Source organism: Trichomycterus rosablanca, chromosome 25, assembly GCF_030014385.1.
Source record: "Trichomycterus rosablanca isolate fTriRos1 chromosome 25, fTriRos1.hap1, whole genome shotgun sequence".
NCBI classification, from domain to species: Eukaryota; Metazoa; Chordata; class Actinopteri; order Siluriformes; family Trichomycteridae; genus Trichomycterus; species Trichomycterus rosablanca.
In genome coordinates this window covers 9,369,806-9,388,040 of record NC_086012.1, presented here as the reverse complement: position 1 = coordinate 9,388,040, position 18,235 = coordinate 9,369,806, and the positions used below count along the sequence as shown (strand labels likewise).

At 43.4% G+C, this 18,235-nt stretch overlaps 1 protein-coding gene across 1 annotated transcript in view; it reads right to left on the bottom strand.

Moving 5' to 3' along the window:
- Positions 1 to 18,235, bottom strand: part of kirrel1b (kirre like nephrin family adhesion molecule 1b) — a 166,797-nt gene that overhangs the window by 45,574 nt on the left and 102,988 nt on the right. The window contains exons 5-6 of the mRNA XM_062987779.1: positions 3,735 to 3,885; positions 319 to 424 (exon numbers count right to left, since the gene is read on the bottom strand). Of these exons, the coding sequence (XP_062843849.1) occupies positions 319 to 424; positions 3,735 to 3,885 (257 nt within the window). The remainder of the gene's footprint in view (positions 1 to 318; positions 425 to 3,734; positions 3,886 to 18,235) is intronic.

The window sequence follows — 18,235 nt, the reverse complement described above, 5'->3', positions numbered from 1 at the left end:
CTCACCATGTTCAGACTATGTCAGATGCTATCAGACTTTTTTCTAACACAGACGGAACTGAAGGATGATGAGCTTTAACTACTTTCTTTATGCTCGTAACATATGATTAATTTTATTTGTATTTATCTATTTTATGTTTTTTATGATCTAATTTCAGTTCACCCAAATTTACTCTAGGCCTTCCAAGGTAAAAGGAACCCTGATGAGTGCGGTTTCTCCATGCCACTGTCGCCCTCAGATTGTTTTTTTTGGAGTTTTTGGTCTAATTCCATTTGTAAAAAGCACTGTTCAAATTAATTTCTATTAAACTGAACTTACCTGTAGCCCATAATAGGTGGGTTGGCAGTAGCTTGACACATAAAGGTAACTCTTTCCCCCTCAAGAACAGAACGTGGTTCAATTGATAATAAAACTGTGGGAGCATCTAAAGAAAGAGAAAAAGAAACAGAGCAAGATTTTACACCGGTCTACAAAGTCAGCACTGGGAGTCGAGTAGCGCACATATAGTGAGATGTTCATACTGAATTTGTCCACATTGTATTCAGACCTTGAGCACTGCTCAGACAGTTGGTCATGAAGTGGGGTGTTTACCAAAACAAGAAATTAAAAATCTTCACTCTTGTATAAATGACAATCATGTCACAATTTTATATGTAAAGTACAAGCCCAAATCAGAAAAAGTTGGGACAGCATGGAAAAGTTTCTTTCATTTACTTTGACTTTTATGTCATTGCAGACAGGATCAACCTGAGATATTTCATGTTTTATCTGCACAACTTTATTTCATTTATTAATAAACATCCATTCCTGCATTTTAAGCCTGCAACACATTACAAAAAAAGTTGGGACTGTAAAGCGTTTACCACTTTGTAATGTTGCCATTCCTTTTCACCACACTTAAGACATTTTGGCACTGAGGATACCAAGTGATTTAGTGTTTCAGCTTTTATTTTGTCTCATTATTCCTGCAAACACGTCTTAAGATGTGCAACAGTACGGGGTCATTGTTGTCACATTTTTCGTTTCAAAATTCTCCACACATTCTCTATGGGGACAGGTCAAGACTGCATGCAGACCAGTCCAGTACCCGTACTCTCTTCTTCTGCAGCCACGCCTTTGTAATGTGTGCAGCATGTGGTCTTGCATTGTCTTGTTGAAAAATGCATGGACGTCCCTGGAAAAGATGATGTCTTGAAGGCAGCATATGTTGCTCTAAGATCTCACTGTACTTTTCTGCATCAATGCTGCCATCACAGTGGCTGCATAGCAGAGCCTGGATTTGAACCGCCAATCTTCCGGTTGATAGCCCAAAGCTCTACCCACTAAGCTACCATCCTAGATTCCTCAGAGCCCAGAGAAGTTTTTTTTATTTTTATTTTTTTATAAATTTAGCACGTCCAATTTCGTCCCATCTATCATCCTCTCTCATTAGTGCGGATTCCTGCTCCTGATTGGGGCTGACGAGGCCGTTCCACGCCTCCTCCGAAACGTGCACAGCCAATCGACCGTCTTATCACCCACACTTGACAAATGTAGCGTGGCAGAGTACTGTGCACGGAGGATCACACACTCCGCCACACCCCCTCCCGTCTCCATACAGGCGCCACCAACCAGCCAGCAGAGGGCGCAACCGCCCCGTTCCTGAGAGAGCATCCCCTACGGTCTCAAGTCCCGCCCCCCACCCGGACAACAGGCCAATCGTTGTCCATAGCCGCCCAGCCTCGACCGTGAAGGCAGAGCTGGATTCGAAACGACGCTCCTTCGAAATCCAGCTCTGGTTGCAGCGCGTGTCTTTTAGTGGCATTTGTGCATGTAACTCTGTATTGTAGTGCTTGACAAAGGTTTGCCAAAGTAATCCCTCACCCGTGTGGTTATATCAGCTATTGTTGAGTGGCGGTTCTTGATGCAGTGCCGTCTAAGGAATCAAAGATCACGAGCATTCAGCTTAAGCTTGTGCTTTTGGTCTTTACGCACTGAACTTCCTCCCAATTCCTTGAATCGTTTTATTGATATTATGCACTGTAGAGGGAGAAATATGCAAATCGCTTCCCATTTTTCTTTGAGGTTCATTGTTTTTAAACATTTCAATCATTTTCTCACGCATTTGTTGACAAACTGGAGATCCTCTGATCATCTTTGCTCATCATGAATGTGTTGCAGGCCTGAAATGCTGGAATGGAGGTATATTAACAAATGAAATGAAGCTGAGAAGACAAAACATAAAATATCAAATAAAAGTCAAAGTAAATGTAAGGAACACTGCATTTTTAGTTTATTTGCATTTTCCATACTGTCCCAACTTTTTTCTGATTTGGTTGAAATAACTGATTTATAACACCTTTAAGCAAATGCTGTGGCTGAAACACATGGATTCAAAAATTAGAATGAGTGTTCCAGTACTTTCAGCTCATACCACCAACCTGAGCCCACTGGCTGATTCTCTACAACATCAAAATGAGTCCAACCATTTCATTCTATCAAAGGCACTGGCACTTGTTCGGTCTCTTGTCATCTAGAGACTGGATTACTGCCAACTTTCTTCTGGCAGGTCCTTCCATGCCCACCATTAGACCTCTGTAACTGATTAGGAATGCAGCTGCACGTTTGGTTTTCAATCTACTCAAGTACATTCACATCACCCCACCACAAAGTCCCTTTCCTGACTTTCTGTGGCTGCCAATGTCAGACTTTGCTACTATTTTAGTCTGTATATGAACTGAGAGGCGATCACCTATCTGAAAGCACTGAACAAACCTTGACCTGTACCTTGTACCCTTATACTTTACCCATTCCTTAAGGTTCAAGGAAGACGAGTACCAAGGCTTCTCTCTGTACTAGCATTTAGGAAGGTTTGATGAATGAAATTATTTGTCACATACACTGATCAGCCACAACATTAAAACCACCTCCTTGTTTCTACACTCACTGTCCATTTTATCAGCTCCACTTACCATACAGTATATAAGCACTTTGTAGTTCTACAATTACTGACTGTAGTCCATCTGTTTCTCTGCATGCTTTTTTAGCCTGCTTTAACCCTGTTCTTCAATGGTCAGGACCCCAACTGGACCACCACAGAGCAGGTATTATTTAGGTGGTGGATCTTCTCAACACTGCAGTGATACTGACATGGTGGTGGTGTGTTAGTGTGTGTTGTGCAGTGGAGTTTTTAAATACCGTGTCCACTCATTGTCCACTCTATTAGACCCTACTACCTAGTTGGTCCACCTTGTAGAGTGTCAGAGACGATTGCTCATCTATTGCTGCTGTTTGAGTTGGTCATCTTCTAGACCTTCATCAGCGGTCACAGGACACTGCCCATGGAGCACTGTTGGCTGGATGTTTTGGGTTGGTGGACTATTCTCAGTCCAGCAGTGACAGTGAGGTGTTTAAAAACTCCATCAGTGCTGCTGTGTCTTATCCACTCATCCACTCACAACACACACTAACACACCACCACCATGTCCGTGTCACTGCAGTGCTGATGCAACCTTTTGATTGATAGCTCTACACACTAGGCTACCACTGTCCCCAAATGGGTGCAGAAGTATTTTAACAGCCTGTTGTCAATAAACACTGATGTCACTGCATTCACAAATGCAAGTTAAGAAGGTTGTAGACCCAAAAGGAATCATACATCAAAAAATTTTGGATCAACATTGTACATGACTATTTTGACATGGTGCTAAACTGGCCTCCCAGCAAAGGAAGTAAACACACACACACACACTTACGATGCACGTTGAGTGTAACAGTGGTCCGTTTGCCCAGTGGAACTGCCAGGTTGGAGGCAACACAGGTGAAGTTGCGACCGGTGTCTGTGTCCACTGGCTGTATGGGCAGGAAACTTCGTGTGGTCACTCGTTTCCTGTCAGGTAATACCTCCTTAAAGAATGATATAACATTCAAGGTTAAACTGATGCTTCATGAGTGACAGAAACATTTTTTTCTAATAAACCAGATTATAGTGTCATACATCAAATTGTTACATTATTAATGAACTAATGGAGATCAGTTGTCAATGTTTAAAACTACACAAACGTAAGTTGACTGGACTACAAATGTAGAGCAAGTCCCTGTTCTTGACTCCTGCTCCTGTCCAAACAAACTCCCACATTCTGCACACATCTAGGAGGACTACAAGCTCTTCTTCCTGTCCATATGACTACAGGCTGCTCCTCCTGTCCAAGCAACTACAAGCTTCTGCTTAGATCCAAAGGGAGTGCACGGCCCTTCACCTTTTGTTAGAAGTATATGTCCCAGTTTCTATCCATGGGACGACAAGGCCCTGTTTCTGTCAGTGGGCTATAACCTATTAGCCATTCCAGGGTTACAACAAAGCTAAAATCTGCCCACATTCATAGGACTGCAAAAACCCTGTATTTTGGTCAGAAATACAAGATTTTACTTGTTTACTTGTTAAAGGGCGGGGCAAGTCCCCGTGTAACGCTGGGCTAGGATGAGACAAGAGGGGCGGACACACACGCAGAGACGTTAACAAGGAGTTTAATAATAACCAAAAGACACGACAGGGATTACACAAGATAGGTTGGAACAAGACAAGACACTACCACAAACACACAACCTATGCTAACGCTAACTGCTAAGCTAAATGCTAAATCTAAACACACAAGAACATAGCTTGTTTGTTTATTTGTTTGACAGGAAACGGTAGTTTATCTTCACACAAGGTTCATCAGTTCACACAAAGTTATATCAAACACAGTCATGGACAATTTAGTATCTCCAATTCACCTCACTTGCACGTCTTTGGACTGTGGGAGGAAACCGGAGCTCCCGGAGTAAACCCACGTGGACATGGGGAGAACATGCAAACTCCACACAGAAAGGACCCAGACTGCCCCACCTGGGGATCGAACCCAGGACCTTCTTGCTGTGAGGCGACAGTGCTACCCACTCAGCCACCGTGCCGCCCTAAGGCTAAGGCTAAACTAAATGCTAAACATGAAACAGGAGCCTAACCCCTAAGACAGGGATTCGAAAACAGTCTTAGACTGAAAACATATTTATTTACTCAGGCCTTTGAATAGTTTTTTTTCAGACTAGGGGTGTGTGGCTCCGGTCCTGGAACTTGGTCATAGGTGATCAGGGATGTTGGGTTTCTGTCGTTCTGCCTCTCTTGTCCGATCACTCAGGTTTGATGACGGTGGGGAGGTGGGCGCTGATGTCCTGTGAAAGCCTTCATGACCTTGTTACCTGCTCGCTCTCCCTTTTAGTTATGCTGTAATAATTAGGGGTCCCGGAGTCTAAAGATACTCACTGCAAAACTGATATTTTACTTAATTCACATTTTACATTTTTAACTACATTTTCTGTTGTTTTACCCCGAGGTGGTTCTGATGGAAACCTGTTTACCCACCCGAGGTTAAGGAATGAAGCTGAGCCTGCCGTGCCAACAATGCTGCTCCTGCCAGATGTGACGGAAACCTGGCGTGTTTGCACCAAGAATGTCAAGAACTCACTACAGACTTTATTACAGACTGGACTGAATAATAAAAATAATAAAATTTTTGCTAGTAATAACTTTTAGTTCATTTTTATTCTCCATTATTTTTTTTTCCCTGCTGAGTCTGGTTCCTCTCAAGGTTTCTTCCTGTAATTTTAAGGGAGTTTTTCCTTGCCACTGTTGCCCTCGGCTTTCTCAACAGGGGTTTTGGTCTGTTGGTCCTGAATTCTGAAAAGTTGCTTTGAGACAATGTCTATTGTAAAAAGCGCTATATAAATAAAGTTGACTTGAAGTTCACCCTAAGCTAACCTAACAACATGGTACAAGACAGAATCACTAAACAAACATGAACAAAGCTAAACAAGAACCAGAATAAGACAAAGCAAGGCAAAGGCAAACAGACAAATCAAAATCAAATTTAATGTAACAAGAGTGAGAAGCAAACAGACAGGACAAAGACCAAGCTAATCAAATCAAAATAACATGAGCAAGGAGTAATGGTCCCCGCTGACTGGTCCAAAGCTGCCTCTTTTTATGTCTCTGTGTGATTAGTAGGGGACCAATCAAAATAGGGGCGTAGGCTGGAGACTGAGAGCTCCTGGGGAGAGGGGCGTGGCTCTTAAACTCCAAGAGCCTAGACAGGCTGGATATGTGACACCCCGATTCTGTCCAAGCAACAACAAGGTCCTGCTCTTACTCCTATCCAGAAAGAATACAAGCTTTTCTTAACTGTGTCTGTAGACTACAAATCCTTCTTCTTGGCTCTTGTACAAACTCTCTTAAAACACTTATGTCAAAAGGGGTTACCAGACCCCACCCCCACTGTTCATGAGACATACAAGTTCCTGTTTCTGTACATGGAAATATTCAGTACACTACAAGCACATGCTCCTGTCTAAAGGGAGCTAATACTTAAGTCTAAGCAGTTACAAGCACCTACTCATGTGCATAACCCTGTGTTTACACTATCAAAGTGACAGGAAACCAATTAAACACCAACCATAAAAGATATAATTTACTTTTCCTGTTAATAAGAACTATAAAATCTACTTCTGTTAAAAGGTACTAAAAGTCTGTTACTGACCAGGGAACTACAACCTCCTGTAAGTGTCTAGAGACTGAAACTAGCTCCTGTCCATGGACTACACGATTGTTATTTTCCTTGGTAAAGCAAGCTTTTGTTCATTTCTACACTTTAAAAATCACCTAGCCCTGTCTATAAAACTACAAGCTCATGCTCCTGTCCAAAAGACTAAAGGTACAGTCCTATCAACCATCCTTTACTTCTGTCTATGTGATTACAAGCCCAAGTTGTTACTCTGGACACCACAGCCACCCTACACTACACACAACACCCTTCCTATTTGTTTCAGGTAAGATTAAGGTTCCTCTTTATGTCTATGGAAATACAAGCTGCTTTTGATGTCCATGGGACCCAAAGATCTACAAGTTGCCTATAGAGCTAAAAGCTATTCTTGCTGTCCCACAAACTTTTGATTGATGCTTTACTCACTAGGCTTCCACTGTCCCCAAATAGGGTTCAGAAGTATTTTGACAACCCGTTGTCAATAAACACTGATGTCACTGCATTCACAAATGCATATTGAAGGCACAAAAGGAATCATACATCAAGAAATTTTGGACCAGGGTGCCCAGGTGGCGCAGCGGGATATTCCGCTAGCACACCAGCACTGAGTTTCTGAACTCCTCGGGTCGAAACTTGGTGTTGCCACTGGTCGGCTGGGCGCCACCTGGCGGGCATAATTGGCAGTGCCTGCAGCAGATACTAATTGGCCACCGTATCTGTAGGGTGGGGGCCTTCATACGCTGTGTAAGGACCCTGATTGGTGGAAGAGACGCCTGTGCAGAAAGCAGGGGTGAGAAGAGGAGGGCTGTACACATCTCGGAAGAGGCGTGTATAGTGACGTGCTCTCCTTGGATGCAATCTGGTATCTCTCAGCAGTGGAAGACAAAATTGAGTGCGCTAAATCGGGAGGAAAATGGGGAAAAAATGGGGAAAAAAACTTACTCATAGAATAATTAAACATAATAAAAGCAAAATGTTTGTATACAAAAATGTCTTGTATTCATCTTCTTTTCAGGAAAGATTCGGATTCCTAGTGTCAGGGGTTGCACTGGTGTGCCAGATGGTGGGAAGCTCACCAGTAGGGGGCTGGACCCATTTGCAGGGAAGGAACGTGCTTATGCAATAACAAAAGTGAACTTATTAAGCGGATGAGAGGTAAACTCCACCAACCTCTCACCGTGGTAGGCCACGAAGACAGAATAAGAGAAATCAGAGAGCGCTAGGTGGAACCATAACCATGGTCAGTACCCCAGCTACTCAATCCACCAGGATACCAACACACAGTCGTGGTCCCAGTGCTTCTCTTCTATTCTAATCAGAAAACAAAAGTAAAAAGCGCGAGGGAGTCGATTAGGGAATCGACTCCGAATCGATTCGTGCGAAACGACTCCGAACCAAGAGTCGATTCAGCAGCGGAATCGCTTGCGCAGAAAAGGACTTCCTAAATGCGGAAGTGAACGCTAAACGCGTTCGTATTTTAGAGCGTTAACAAAACCGCTGGCTTAAGAATAGAGTTAGGAAGTAAGGAGGAACGCACACCGGCCAACTACCTTACCGACTGAGTATGTCTCAGCACTGATCGCGTGGCTAAGGATCTCTTAAATAGAGCGCGATCAGGTGCTGCCAATTAGCGCAGATTGGCGCTGCCGCAGCTCCTGGGATTTGCAGTTCCTTTTGGACTACAACGAGTCGACCTGCGCTTCCGACTACGTGTGGAAATGGCCGCAGGTAATCGACCCGTTACAGAGCCCCCTCTTCTAGGGACGGCTCCTGACGTTCCAAGTCCTGCCGCTTGGTTGCGGCGAAACTCCCGAATAAGTTCTGGGTCCAGAATGTGGCGGGCTGGAACCCAGGACCGTTCTTCAGGGCCATATCCCTCCCAGTCAACCAAGTACTGGGTGCTATGTCTGACTAGACGCATGTTGAGGATACGCTTTACTGTGTAAGCTGGGGCACCCTCAACCATTCGTGGTGGGGGGGGATTGGAGGTGGGGGGGGCATTCCAGGGGCTGCATAGCACCGGCTTTAGACGTGAAACATGAAAAGTGGGGTTAATCTTCATTGTCCGGGGTAATTGGAGGGTGTAGGCCACTGGGTTGACCCTACGAACTACCTTGAAGGGCCCCACATATTTAGGGCCTAGCTTCTTTGACTCCAGGGAGAGAGGAAGGTCTTTGGAGGACAACCAGACTCTCTGCCCCGGGCGAAAAGAAGGACCCACGCGTCTTCTGCGGTTGGCTACGGCTGTTCTGGAAGCAGTGGTGGCCCGAAGAATGTTTTGGGCCTTTCGCCAGACTCTTTTGCAACGCTGCACAAAGCGTTGTGCCGATGGGACACCAACATCTGCCTCCTGCTCCGGAAACATGGGTGGACTAAACCCAAACTGGCACTCGAATGGCGACATGCCAATGGAGGAGTGCCACAGAGTGTTGTGGGCGTATTCCGCCCAGAATAATTGGTTTGCCCACGCTGTAGGGTTGGTGGAGATTAGGCATCGGAGGGTACGTGTTAGGTCTTGATTGACCCTCTCCGTCTGTCCATTGGACTGAGGATGGAAGCCTGAAGAAAGGCTAACGGAGGCCCCTAAGAGCCGGCAAAAGGCCTTCCAGAATTGGCTAGTAAACTGGGGTCCCCGGTCCGACACCAGATCACTAGGTAAGCCATGTACCCGAACCACCTCTTTCAGAACAATCTCGGCGGTACCCCTGGCCGAAGGGAGTTTGGGCAGGGCGATAAACTTGCATGCTTTAGAAAACCTGTCCACTATGACCAAGACTACCGTGTTGCCCTATGAAGGGGGCAACCCGGTTACAAAGTCAAGTGACAGGTGAGACCAGGGACGTGATGGGATAGGGAGGGGATGCAAGAGGCCAGCTGGACGTGTTCTAGGCTCCTTATTGCGGGAGCAAGTTTCACATGCCCCCACATATTCCCGCACGTCCCTTTCCATGGAGGACCACCAAAATCGCCTACGCAAAAACTCGTGTTCGGTGGGCACCTGGGTGGCCTGCAAAAGGGGAGGAGTGCCCCCACTGCAGTACTCGTCCCCGGACCGACGCTGGGACATAGAGTTTCCCTGGGGGGGCATTACCAGGATCCGGCTCCTGCCGCTGAGCCTCTCGTATTGCCTCTTCCAGCCCCCATCGGAGAGGGGCGAGGATACGGGATCCTGGAATGATAGGCTCACTTGAAGGGGAAGAGTGTGGAGGTTCCCACTGTCTGGAAAGGGCGTCTGGTTTAGTGTTCTTCGACCCCGGGCGATATGAAAGGATAAAATTAAAGCGGCCGAAGAACAGAGCCCATCTGGCCTGGCGGGGGTTAAGCCGTTTGGCCTGCTGGATATAGGCTAGGTTCTTATGATCGGTCCAGACCAAAAAAGGGTGTTTGGAACCCTCCAGCCAGTGCCTCCATTCCTCTAACGCGAGCTTAATAGCTAACAATTCCTTATTCCCAACATCATAATTCCTCTCGGCTGGGGTGAGGCGACGAGAGAAATAAGCGCAGGGGTGCAAAACTTTCTTGAGACCTGCGCGTTGGGATAGGATTGCCCCAACACCTACATCAGAGGCATCAACCTCCACAATGAAAGGGGCCTCTGGGTCAGGTAGAGTTAGTACAGGGGCAGTTACGAGGCGGTTCTTTATTTCATTGAAGGCCTCCTGTGCCTCAGGCGTCCACCGAAACTTACCTGCCTCCTTCCTGGTAAGAGCAGTAAGGGGAGCGGCCATGCCGCTAAAGTTTCGGATAAACCGCCTAAAAAAGTTTGCAAACCCCAGGAAGCGCTGGACCAGCTTGACCGAAGTGGGCGAGGGCCATTCACTAATGGACTCGGTCTTTGCAGGATCTATCTGTAATTGGTCTTGGGACACCACAAACCCAAGAAAAGTCACTGAGGAGTTATGGAACTCTGACTTCTCAAGCTTGACATAGAGTTGGTTGTCCAGAAGCCACTGTAGGACCCGTCTTACATGAGTCACATGTTCCTCTAGGGTTCTACTATAAATTAAAATATCGTCCAAATAGACGAACACATATTGCCCCAATGCCTCCCGAAGTACTTCATTAATGAGTCTCTGGAAGACAGCCGGGGCGTTAACAAGCCCGAATGGCATCACTCGATACTCATAGTGCCCCGATGGTGTAATAAAGGCTGTCTTCCATTCATCCCCCGAGCGAATCCGAACAAGATTATAGGCATTGCGCAGATCCAACTTGGTGAAGATGGAGGCCTTTTGCAATGATTCAAATGCTGAATTCATGAGCGGCAGGGGGTGGCGATCTCTAATAGTTAAGCTGTTGAGACCCCGGTAGTCGATGCAGGGGCGCAGGGAACCATCCTTCTTTTCAACAAAGAAAAACCCAGCCCCGGCTGGAGAAGAGGAAGGACGAATGTGTCCTGAGACTAGGGAAGTCTGGATGTACTCATCCATCGCTTTCTGCTCGGGGGCTGATAGCGAGAACAACCTGCCTCGAGGAGGGGTCATACCAGGGAGCAGGTTAATCGTGCAGTCGAAAGGACGATGGGGTGGAAGAGATAATGCCCTGTGTTTGCTAAACACCAACCTAAGGTCATGGTACTCCGGGGGAACAGTCGTTAAGTCAACCATCTCTGAGGGCCCTTCGGGTGTGAGTGGAACTGTTGGGTTCCCCCTAAGACATGTCCTTTGACAAATGGGGGCCCAAATAGAGATCTCACAAGTTCCCCAATCGATCCTGGGGTTGTGTTGCTGAAGCCACGGGAAACCCAGGATCAAGGGTAAATCTGGAGCCTGAGTGAGGAGAAAGGAAATTTCCTCAACATGGTTCCCCAGACTCATGATTAAAGGTTGGGTCATGTGAGTGACTGCTCCAGACCCTAGCAGTCGGCCATCAATACTGGTTACAGGGCGTGGTGCAATGAGGGAGGTCTTGGGGGCTGAGACATTCTGTCAGGGGTTGCACTGGTGTGCCAGATGGTGGGAAGCTCACCAGTAGGGGGCTGGACCCATTTGCAGGGAAGGAACGTGCTTATGCAATAACAAAAGTGAACTTATTAAGCGGATGAGAGGTAAACTCCACCAACCTCTCACCGTGGTAGGCCACGAAGACAGAATAAGAGAAATCAGAGAGCGCTAGGTGGAACCATAACCATGGTCAGTACCCCAGCTACTCAATCCACCAGGATACCAACACACAGTCGTGGTCCCAGTGCTTCTCTTCTATTCTAATCAGAAAACAAAAGTAAAAAGCGCGAGGGAGTCGATTAGGGAATCGACTCCGAATCGATTCGTGCGAAACGACTCCGAACCAAGAGTCGATTCAGCAGCGGAATCGCTTGCGCAGAAAAGGACTTCCTAAATGCGGAAGTGAACGCTAAACGCGTTCGTATTTTAGAGCGTTAACAAAACCGCTGGCTTAAGAATAGAGTTAGGAAGTAAGGAGGAACGCACACCGGCCAACTACCTTACCGACTGAGTATGTCTCAGCACTGATCGCGTGGCTAAGGATCTCTTAAATAGAGCGCGATCAGGTGCTGCCAATTAGCGCAGATTGGCGCTGCCGCAGCTCCTGGGATTTGCAGTTCCTTTTGGACTACAACGAGTCGACCTGCGCTTCCGACTACGTGTGGAAATGGCCGCAGGTAATCGACCCGTTACACCTAGTCCTTTATGGAAATACAAGCTGCTTTTTATTTGATTGGAACCAAAAGATCTTCAAACTGCTTAGGGATGTTCAAGCTACTGTTGCTGTCCATGGTACTACAAATATGTGTTCTGTCCAAAACTACATGTTACCTCTGCTCCCATCTTTGGCACTACAAGGTCCTGTTTTTTTTTTTTTTTTATCAAAAAGGCTTCATGCTTTTGCTTCTGCCCAAGCAGACCACATGTTTCTTTAAGCATACAAGCACTCTGCTACGTGTAAGGGGGTTTAAGCCCTTGCTTGCTTTCAGAAACCCTTGTCCATGGGAGAACAGGCTCTACAGGCTTCTGCTGTCTTTTATAGGACTATGAGGTTTTACTTAGGACTTATGACCTGTTTCTGAAAACTCCAGCCTTTCACTTCTGTAAGATCATGTCTTTGGGAATACAAACACCTCTTCCTCTACAGAGAATAACAAGGTCCTTCCTTTTCATGTCATTGGGACAAGAAGTTCCTTTTCCTACAACCTCTCTTACAACTATGGGTCATCAAGTCTTTGTTTGTGTGCAACGAACCAGTCTCAGCTTCTGTCTATGGTGCTACACAATCCTGTACATGGACATGATACCACAAGCTCCTGCTTATGTCTGTAATAACACAAGCAGCATCTGCCTCTGCCTAAATGAAAAAGCTTCTCTATTTCTCAATAGGACTACAAGCTCATATTCCTGTCAAAGCCTTTCCAAACAGACTACTACATTTTTTTCCCACCATGTCCTTGAGTCTCTGTTCTCTGTTTCTATACAGTAAGTCTACAAACTTCTGTACTGTCTAAAGGTCTACAAGCTTTTGTTCCTGTACTGTGAGTCTTTAAGTTTCTGTTATTGTCCCTAAACCTTCTGATACTGTATAGAGAACTACAAACTCTGGTTCCTGTACAAAAGGTTTGCAAGCTTCTTTTACCCTCTAGTGAACTACAAACCCTATTCCTGTATAGTTGGTCTACAAGCTTCTGTTACTGTATATAGAACTACAAGCTTCCATCATTGTATATAGAACTACAAGCTTCTGTTACTGTATGTAGAGCTACAAGCTTCTGTTACTGTATAGAGAACTACAAGCTTCTCTTACTGTCTAGAGAACTACAAGCTTCTGTTACTGTATAGAGAACTACAAGCTTCTGTTACTGTATAGAGAACTACAAGCTTCTGTTACTGTATAGAGAACTACAAGCTTATGTTACTGTATATAGAACTAAACGCTTCTGTTACTGTATAGAGAACTACAAGCTTATGTTACTGTATATAGAACTACAAGCTTCCATCATTGTGTATCCACGATTTTCCTGAACTTTGACCTTTCCCGTGATTCGTAGCTGAAGCCGGTTTTTGACTTCCGGTTACAGTGTTTACGTTCTGAACGACAGAAGTAGTGGTCATTCGTAACTGGGTTTTTTTTAACAAACATGGCCAAAAGCACTCGGTGGTTGAATAGTAAGTGTAGAGCGACTGTCTATTTATGCATTTTGTTAGACGAGTGCACTGTTGTACCCTTATTCCCTCCTCTCGGTGTGTTGTTGGAACGCACCCTGCTCACTCACATGTTCCGTGTCTCTGCAAGCTGATGCTCCGAACAATAAAGCAGTTTTGTTTGAGTTAAAACCGAGTCCTTTCTTAATTCCTAGCACTTGACAGTAAGGACATTTTAAGAAGCTGTGGTGACCGTGTTCTGACAGTGCTCCACCCTTCCACGCTTACAGAGTGGGTAGATGACATGAGGTTAGCTATATTGATATAAGTGAACCATTTTGTCTTCCGAAGCTGTAGACGGTGAGGAGCTACAGAACTATAAAAGCACAGAGGCATACATGTGTGGGTAATGCTGAAGGTAAACATCAGGCGTGGGTAATGCTGAGGGAGAGTGGAGTAGTGGAGACGGTGGGTTACTCGTGCATTGCAGGGTAAGGGAAGTTGTGGAAGGTAGGGATGAGCCGAGGAACATTCTAACTGCTGTGAAACACTGGAAATAATAAACGATGTATCACGACTGATTTGTTGATTGTTTATACTTCTACAACAGTGTATATTGGTTCATGAGTGGATGTAAAGCAGGAAAGGGGAGCTGAAGGGACAGAATAAAACGCGTTGCGTTGTTTAATTTACTAAAACAATGAACTGGGAACAACAAACAGGGTATTTACACCCGTTCAGTATTCACTTGGACAAGCCGTGTCTGTCTGGGTGTCCGGATTTAAATGTTATTTGTCCAATTTCTGCAACGCTCTCTAAAATTTTGGACTATACAAAGTGAAACTGCATTATACGATATTATAAATCTTTTATTATTATTTAATTAATAAATATTATATTATTGATATAATTAATATGATTATTATTATATTATTATGGAATGTAACGCGTAAGGCGCAGCGCACCGACAATGTTTACAAATCCGCTGGTGTTCAAAGCACGAACTTTCCAATAACAGCTTCAATTTCTTTGAGTTGTTGTGGCACCCGAGAGCGGCACACGTCGAGCCCGAGCTCATATCTGAACCATGCAGTCCTTACCAAAAGTAGTTTAATAATGTTGTAGTTAGTACTACAGCAAATCTAACGCGACCGGAAACGAAAAACCGGCAAACGGAAATAGGGAGGTGTCATGGCAGCCCCCATTGTGTTGCCAGGAAAATCGTGGATAGAACTACAAGCTTCTGTTACTGTATAGACAACTACAAGCTACTGTTACTGTCTGAAGAACTACAAGCTTCTGTTACTGTCTAGAAAACTACAAACTTATGTTACTGTCTAGAGAACTACAAGCTTCTGTTACTGTCTAGAGAACTAAAAGCTCATGTTACTGTCTAGAGAACTACAAGCTCATGTTACTGTCTAAAAAACTACAAGCTCATGTTACTGTCTAGAGAACTACAAGATTCTGTTACTGTATAGAGAACTACAAGCTCATGTTACTGTATATAGAACTACAAACTTCTGTTACTGTATATAAAGCTACAAACTTCTGTTACTATATAGAGAACTACAAGCTCCTGTTACTGTATAGAGAGCTACAATATTCTGTTACTGTATAGAGAACTACAATATTCTGTTACTGTATATAGAACTACAAGCTTCTGTTACTGTATAGAAAGCTACAAACTTCTGTTACTATATAGAGAACAACAAGCTTCTGTTACTGTCTAGAGAACTACAATATTCTGTTACTGTATATAGAACTACAAGATTCTGTTACTGTATAGAGAACTACAAGCTTCTGTTACTGTATAGAGAACTACAAGCTTCTGTTACTGTATAGAGAACTACAAGCTTCTGTTACTGTATATAGAACTACAAGCTTCTGTTACTGTCTAGAAAACTACAAGATTCTGTTACTGTATAGAGAACTACAAGATTCTGTTACTGTATAGAGAACTACAAGATTCTGTTACTGTATAGAGAACTACAAGCTTCTGTTACTGTATAGAGAACTACAAGCTTCTATTACTGTATAGAGAACTACAAGCTTCTGTTACTGTATATAGAACTACAAGCTTCTGTTACTGTCTAGAAAACTACAAGATTCTGTTACTGTATAGAGAACTACAAGCTTCTGTTACTGCACAGAGAACTTCAAGCTTCTGTTACTGTATGTAGAGCTACAAGCTTCTGTTACTGTATAGAGAACTACAAGCTTCTCTTACTGTCTAGAGAACTACAAGCTTCTGTTACTGTATAGAGAACTACAAGCTTCTGTTACTGTATAGAGAACTACAAGCTTCTGTTACTGTATAGAGAACTACAAGCTTATGTTACTGTATAAAGAACTAAACGCTTCTGTTACTGTATAGAGAACTACAAGCTTCTGTTACTGTACAGAGAACTACAAGCTTCTGTTACTGTATAGAGAACTAAAAGCTTGTTACTGTATAGAGAACTACAAGCTTCTGTTACTGTATAGAAAACTACAAGCTTCTGTTACTGTATACAGAGCTACAAACGTCTGTTACTGTATAGAGAACTACAAGCTTCTGTTACTGTATGTAGAGCTACAAGCTTCTGTTACTTTATAGAGAACTACAAGCTTCTGTAACTGTATAGAGAACTACAAGCTTCTGTTACTGTACAGAGAACTACAAGCTTCTGTTACTGTATAGAGAACTACAAGCTTCTGTTACTGTATATAGAGCTACAAACTTCTGTTACTGTATATAAAGTTACAAACTTCTGTTACTACATAGAGAACTACAAGCTTCTGTTACTGTATAGAGAACTACAAGCTTTTGTTACTGTATAGAGAACTACAAGCTTCTGTTTCTGTATATAGAGCTACAAACTTATGTTACTGTATATAAAGCTACAAACTTCTGTTACTATATAGAGAACGACAAGCTTCTGTTACTGTATAGAGAACTACAAGCTTCTGTTACTGTACAGAGAACTACAAGCTTCTGTTACTGTATAGAGAACTACAAGCTTCTGTTACTGTATAGAGAACTACAAGCTTCTGTTACTGTATAGAAAACTACAAGCTTCTGTTACTGTACAGAGAACTACAAGCTTCTGTTACTGTATAGAAAACTACAAGCTTCTGTTACTGTACAGAGAACTACAAGCTCATGTTACTGTATAGAGAACTACAAGCTTCTGTTACTGTATAGAGAACTACAAGCTTCTGTTACTGTATAGAGAACTACAAGCTTCTGTTACTGTACAGAGAACTACAAGCTTCTGTTACTGTATAGAGAACTAAAAGCTTGTTACTGTATAGAGAACTACAAGCTTCTGTTACTGTATAGAAAACTACAAGCTTCTGTTACTGTATACAGAGCTACAAACGTCTGTTACTGTATAGAGAACTACAAGCTTCTGTTACTGTATGTAGAGCTACAAGCTTCTGTTACTTTATAGAGAACTACAAGCTTCTGTAACTGTATAGAGAACTACAAGCTTCTGTTACTGTACAGAGAACTACAAGCTTCTGTTACTGTATAGAGAACTACAAGCTTCTGTTACTGTATATAGAGCTACAAACTTCTGTTACTGTATATAAAGTTACAAACTTCTGTTACTACATAGAGAACTACAAGCTTCTGTTACTGTATAGAGAACTACAAGCTTTTGTTACTGTATAGAGAACTACAAGCTTCTGTTTCTGTATATAGAGCTACAAACTTATGTTACTGTATATAAAGCTACAAACTTCTGTTACTATATAGAGAACGACAAGCTTCTGTTACTGTATAGAGAACTACAAGCTTCTGTTACTGTACAGAGAACTACAAGCTTCTGTTACTGTATAGAGAACTACAAGCTTCTGTTACTGTATAGAGAACTACAAGCTTCTGTTACTGTATAGAAAACTACAAGCTTCTGTTACTGTACAGAGAACTACAAGCTTCTGTTACTGTATAGAAAACTACAAGCTTCTGTTACTGTACAGAGAACTACAAGCTCATGTTACTGTATAGAGAACTACAAGCTTCTGTTACTGTATAGAGAACTACAAGCTCCTGTTACTGTAAAGAGAACTACAAGCTTCTGTTACTGTATATAGAACTACAAGCTTCTGTTACTGTCTAGAAAACTACAAGATTCTGTTACTGTATAGAGAACTACAAGCTTCTGTTACTGCACAGAGAACTTCAAGCTTCTGTTACTGTATGTAGAGCTACAAGCTTCTGTTACTGTATAGAGAACTACAAGCTTCTCTTACTGTCTAGAGAACTACAAGCTTCTGTTACTGTATAGAGAACTACAAGCTTCTGTTACTGTATAGAGAACTACAAGCTTCTGTTACTGTATAGAGAACTACAAGCTTATGTTACTGTATATAGAACTAAACGCTTCTGTTACTGTATAGAGAACTACAAGCTTATGTTACTGTATATAGAACTACAAGCTTCCATCATTGTGTATCCACGATTTTCCTGAACTTTGACCTTTCCCGTGATTCGTAGCTGAAGCCGGTTTTTGACTTCCGGTTACAGTGTTTACGTTCTGAACGACAGAAGTAGTGGTCATTCGTAACTGGGTTTTTTTTAACAAACATGGCCAAAAGCAC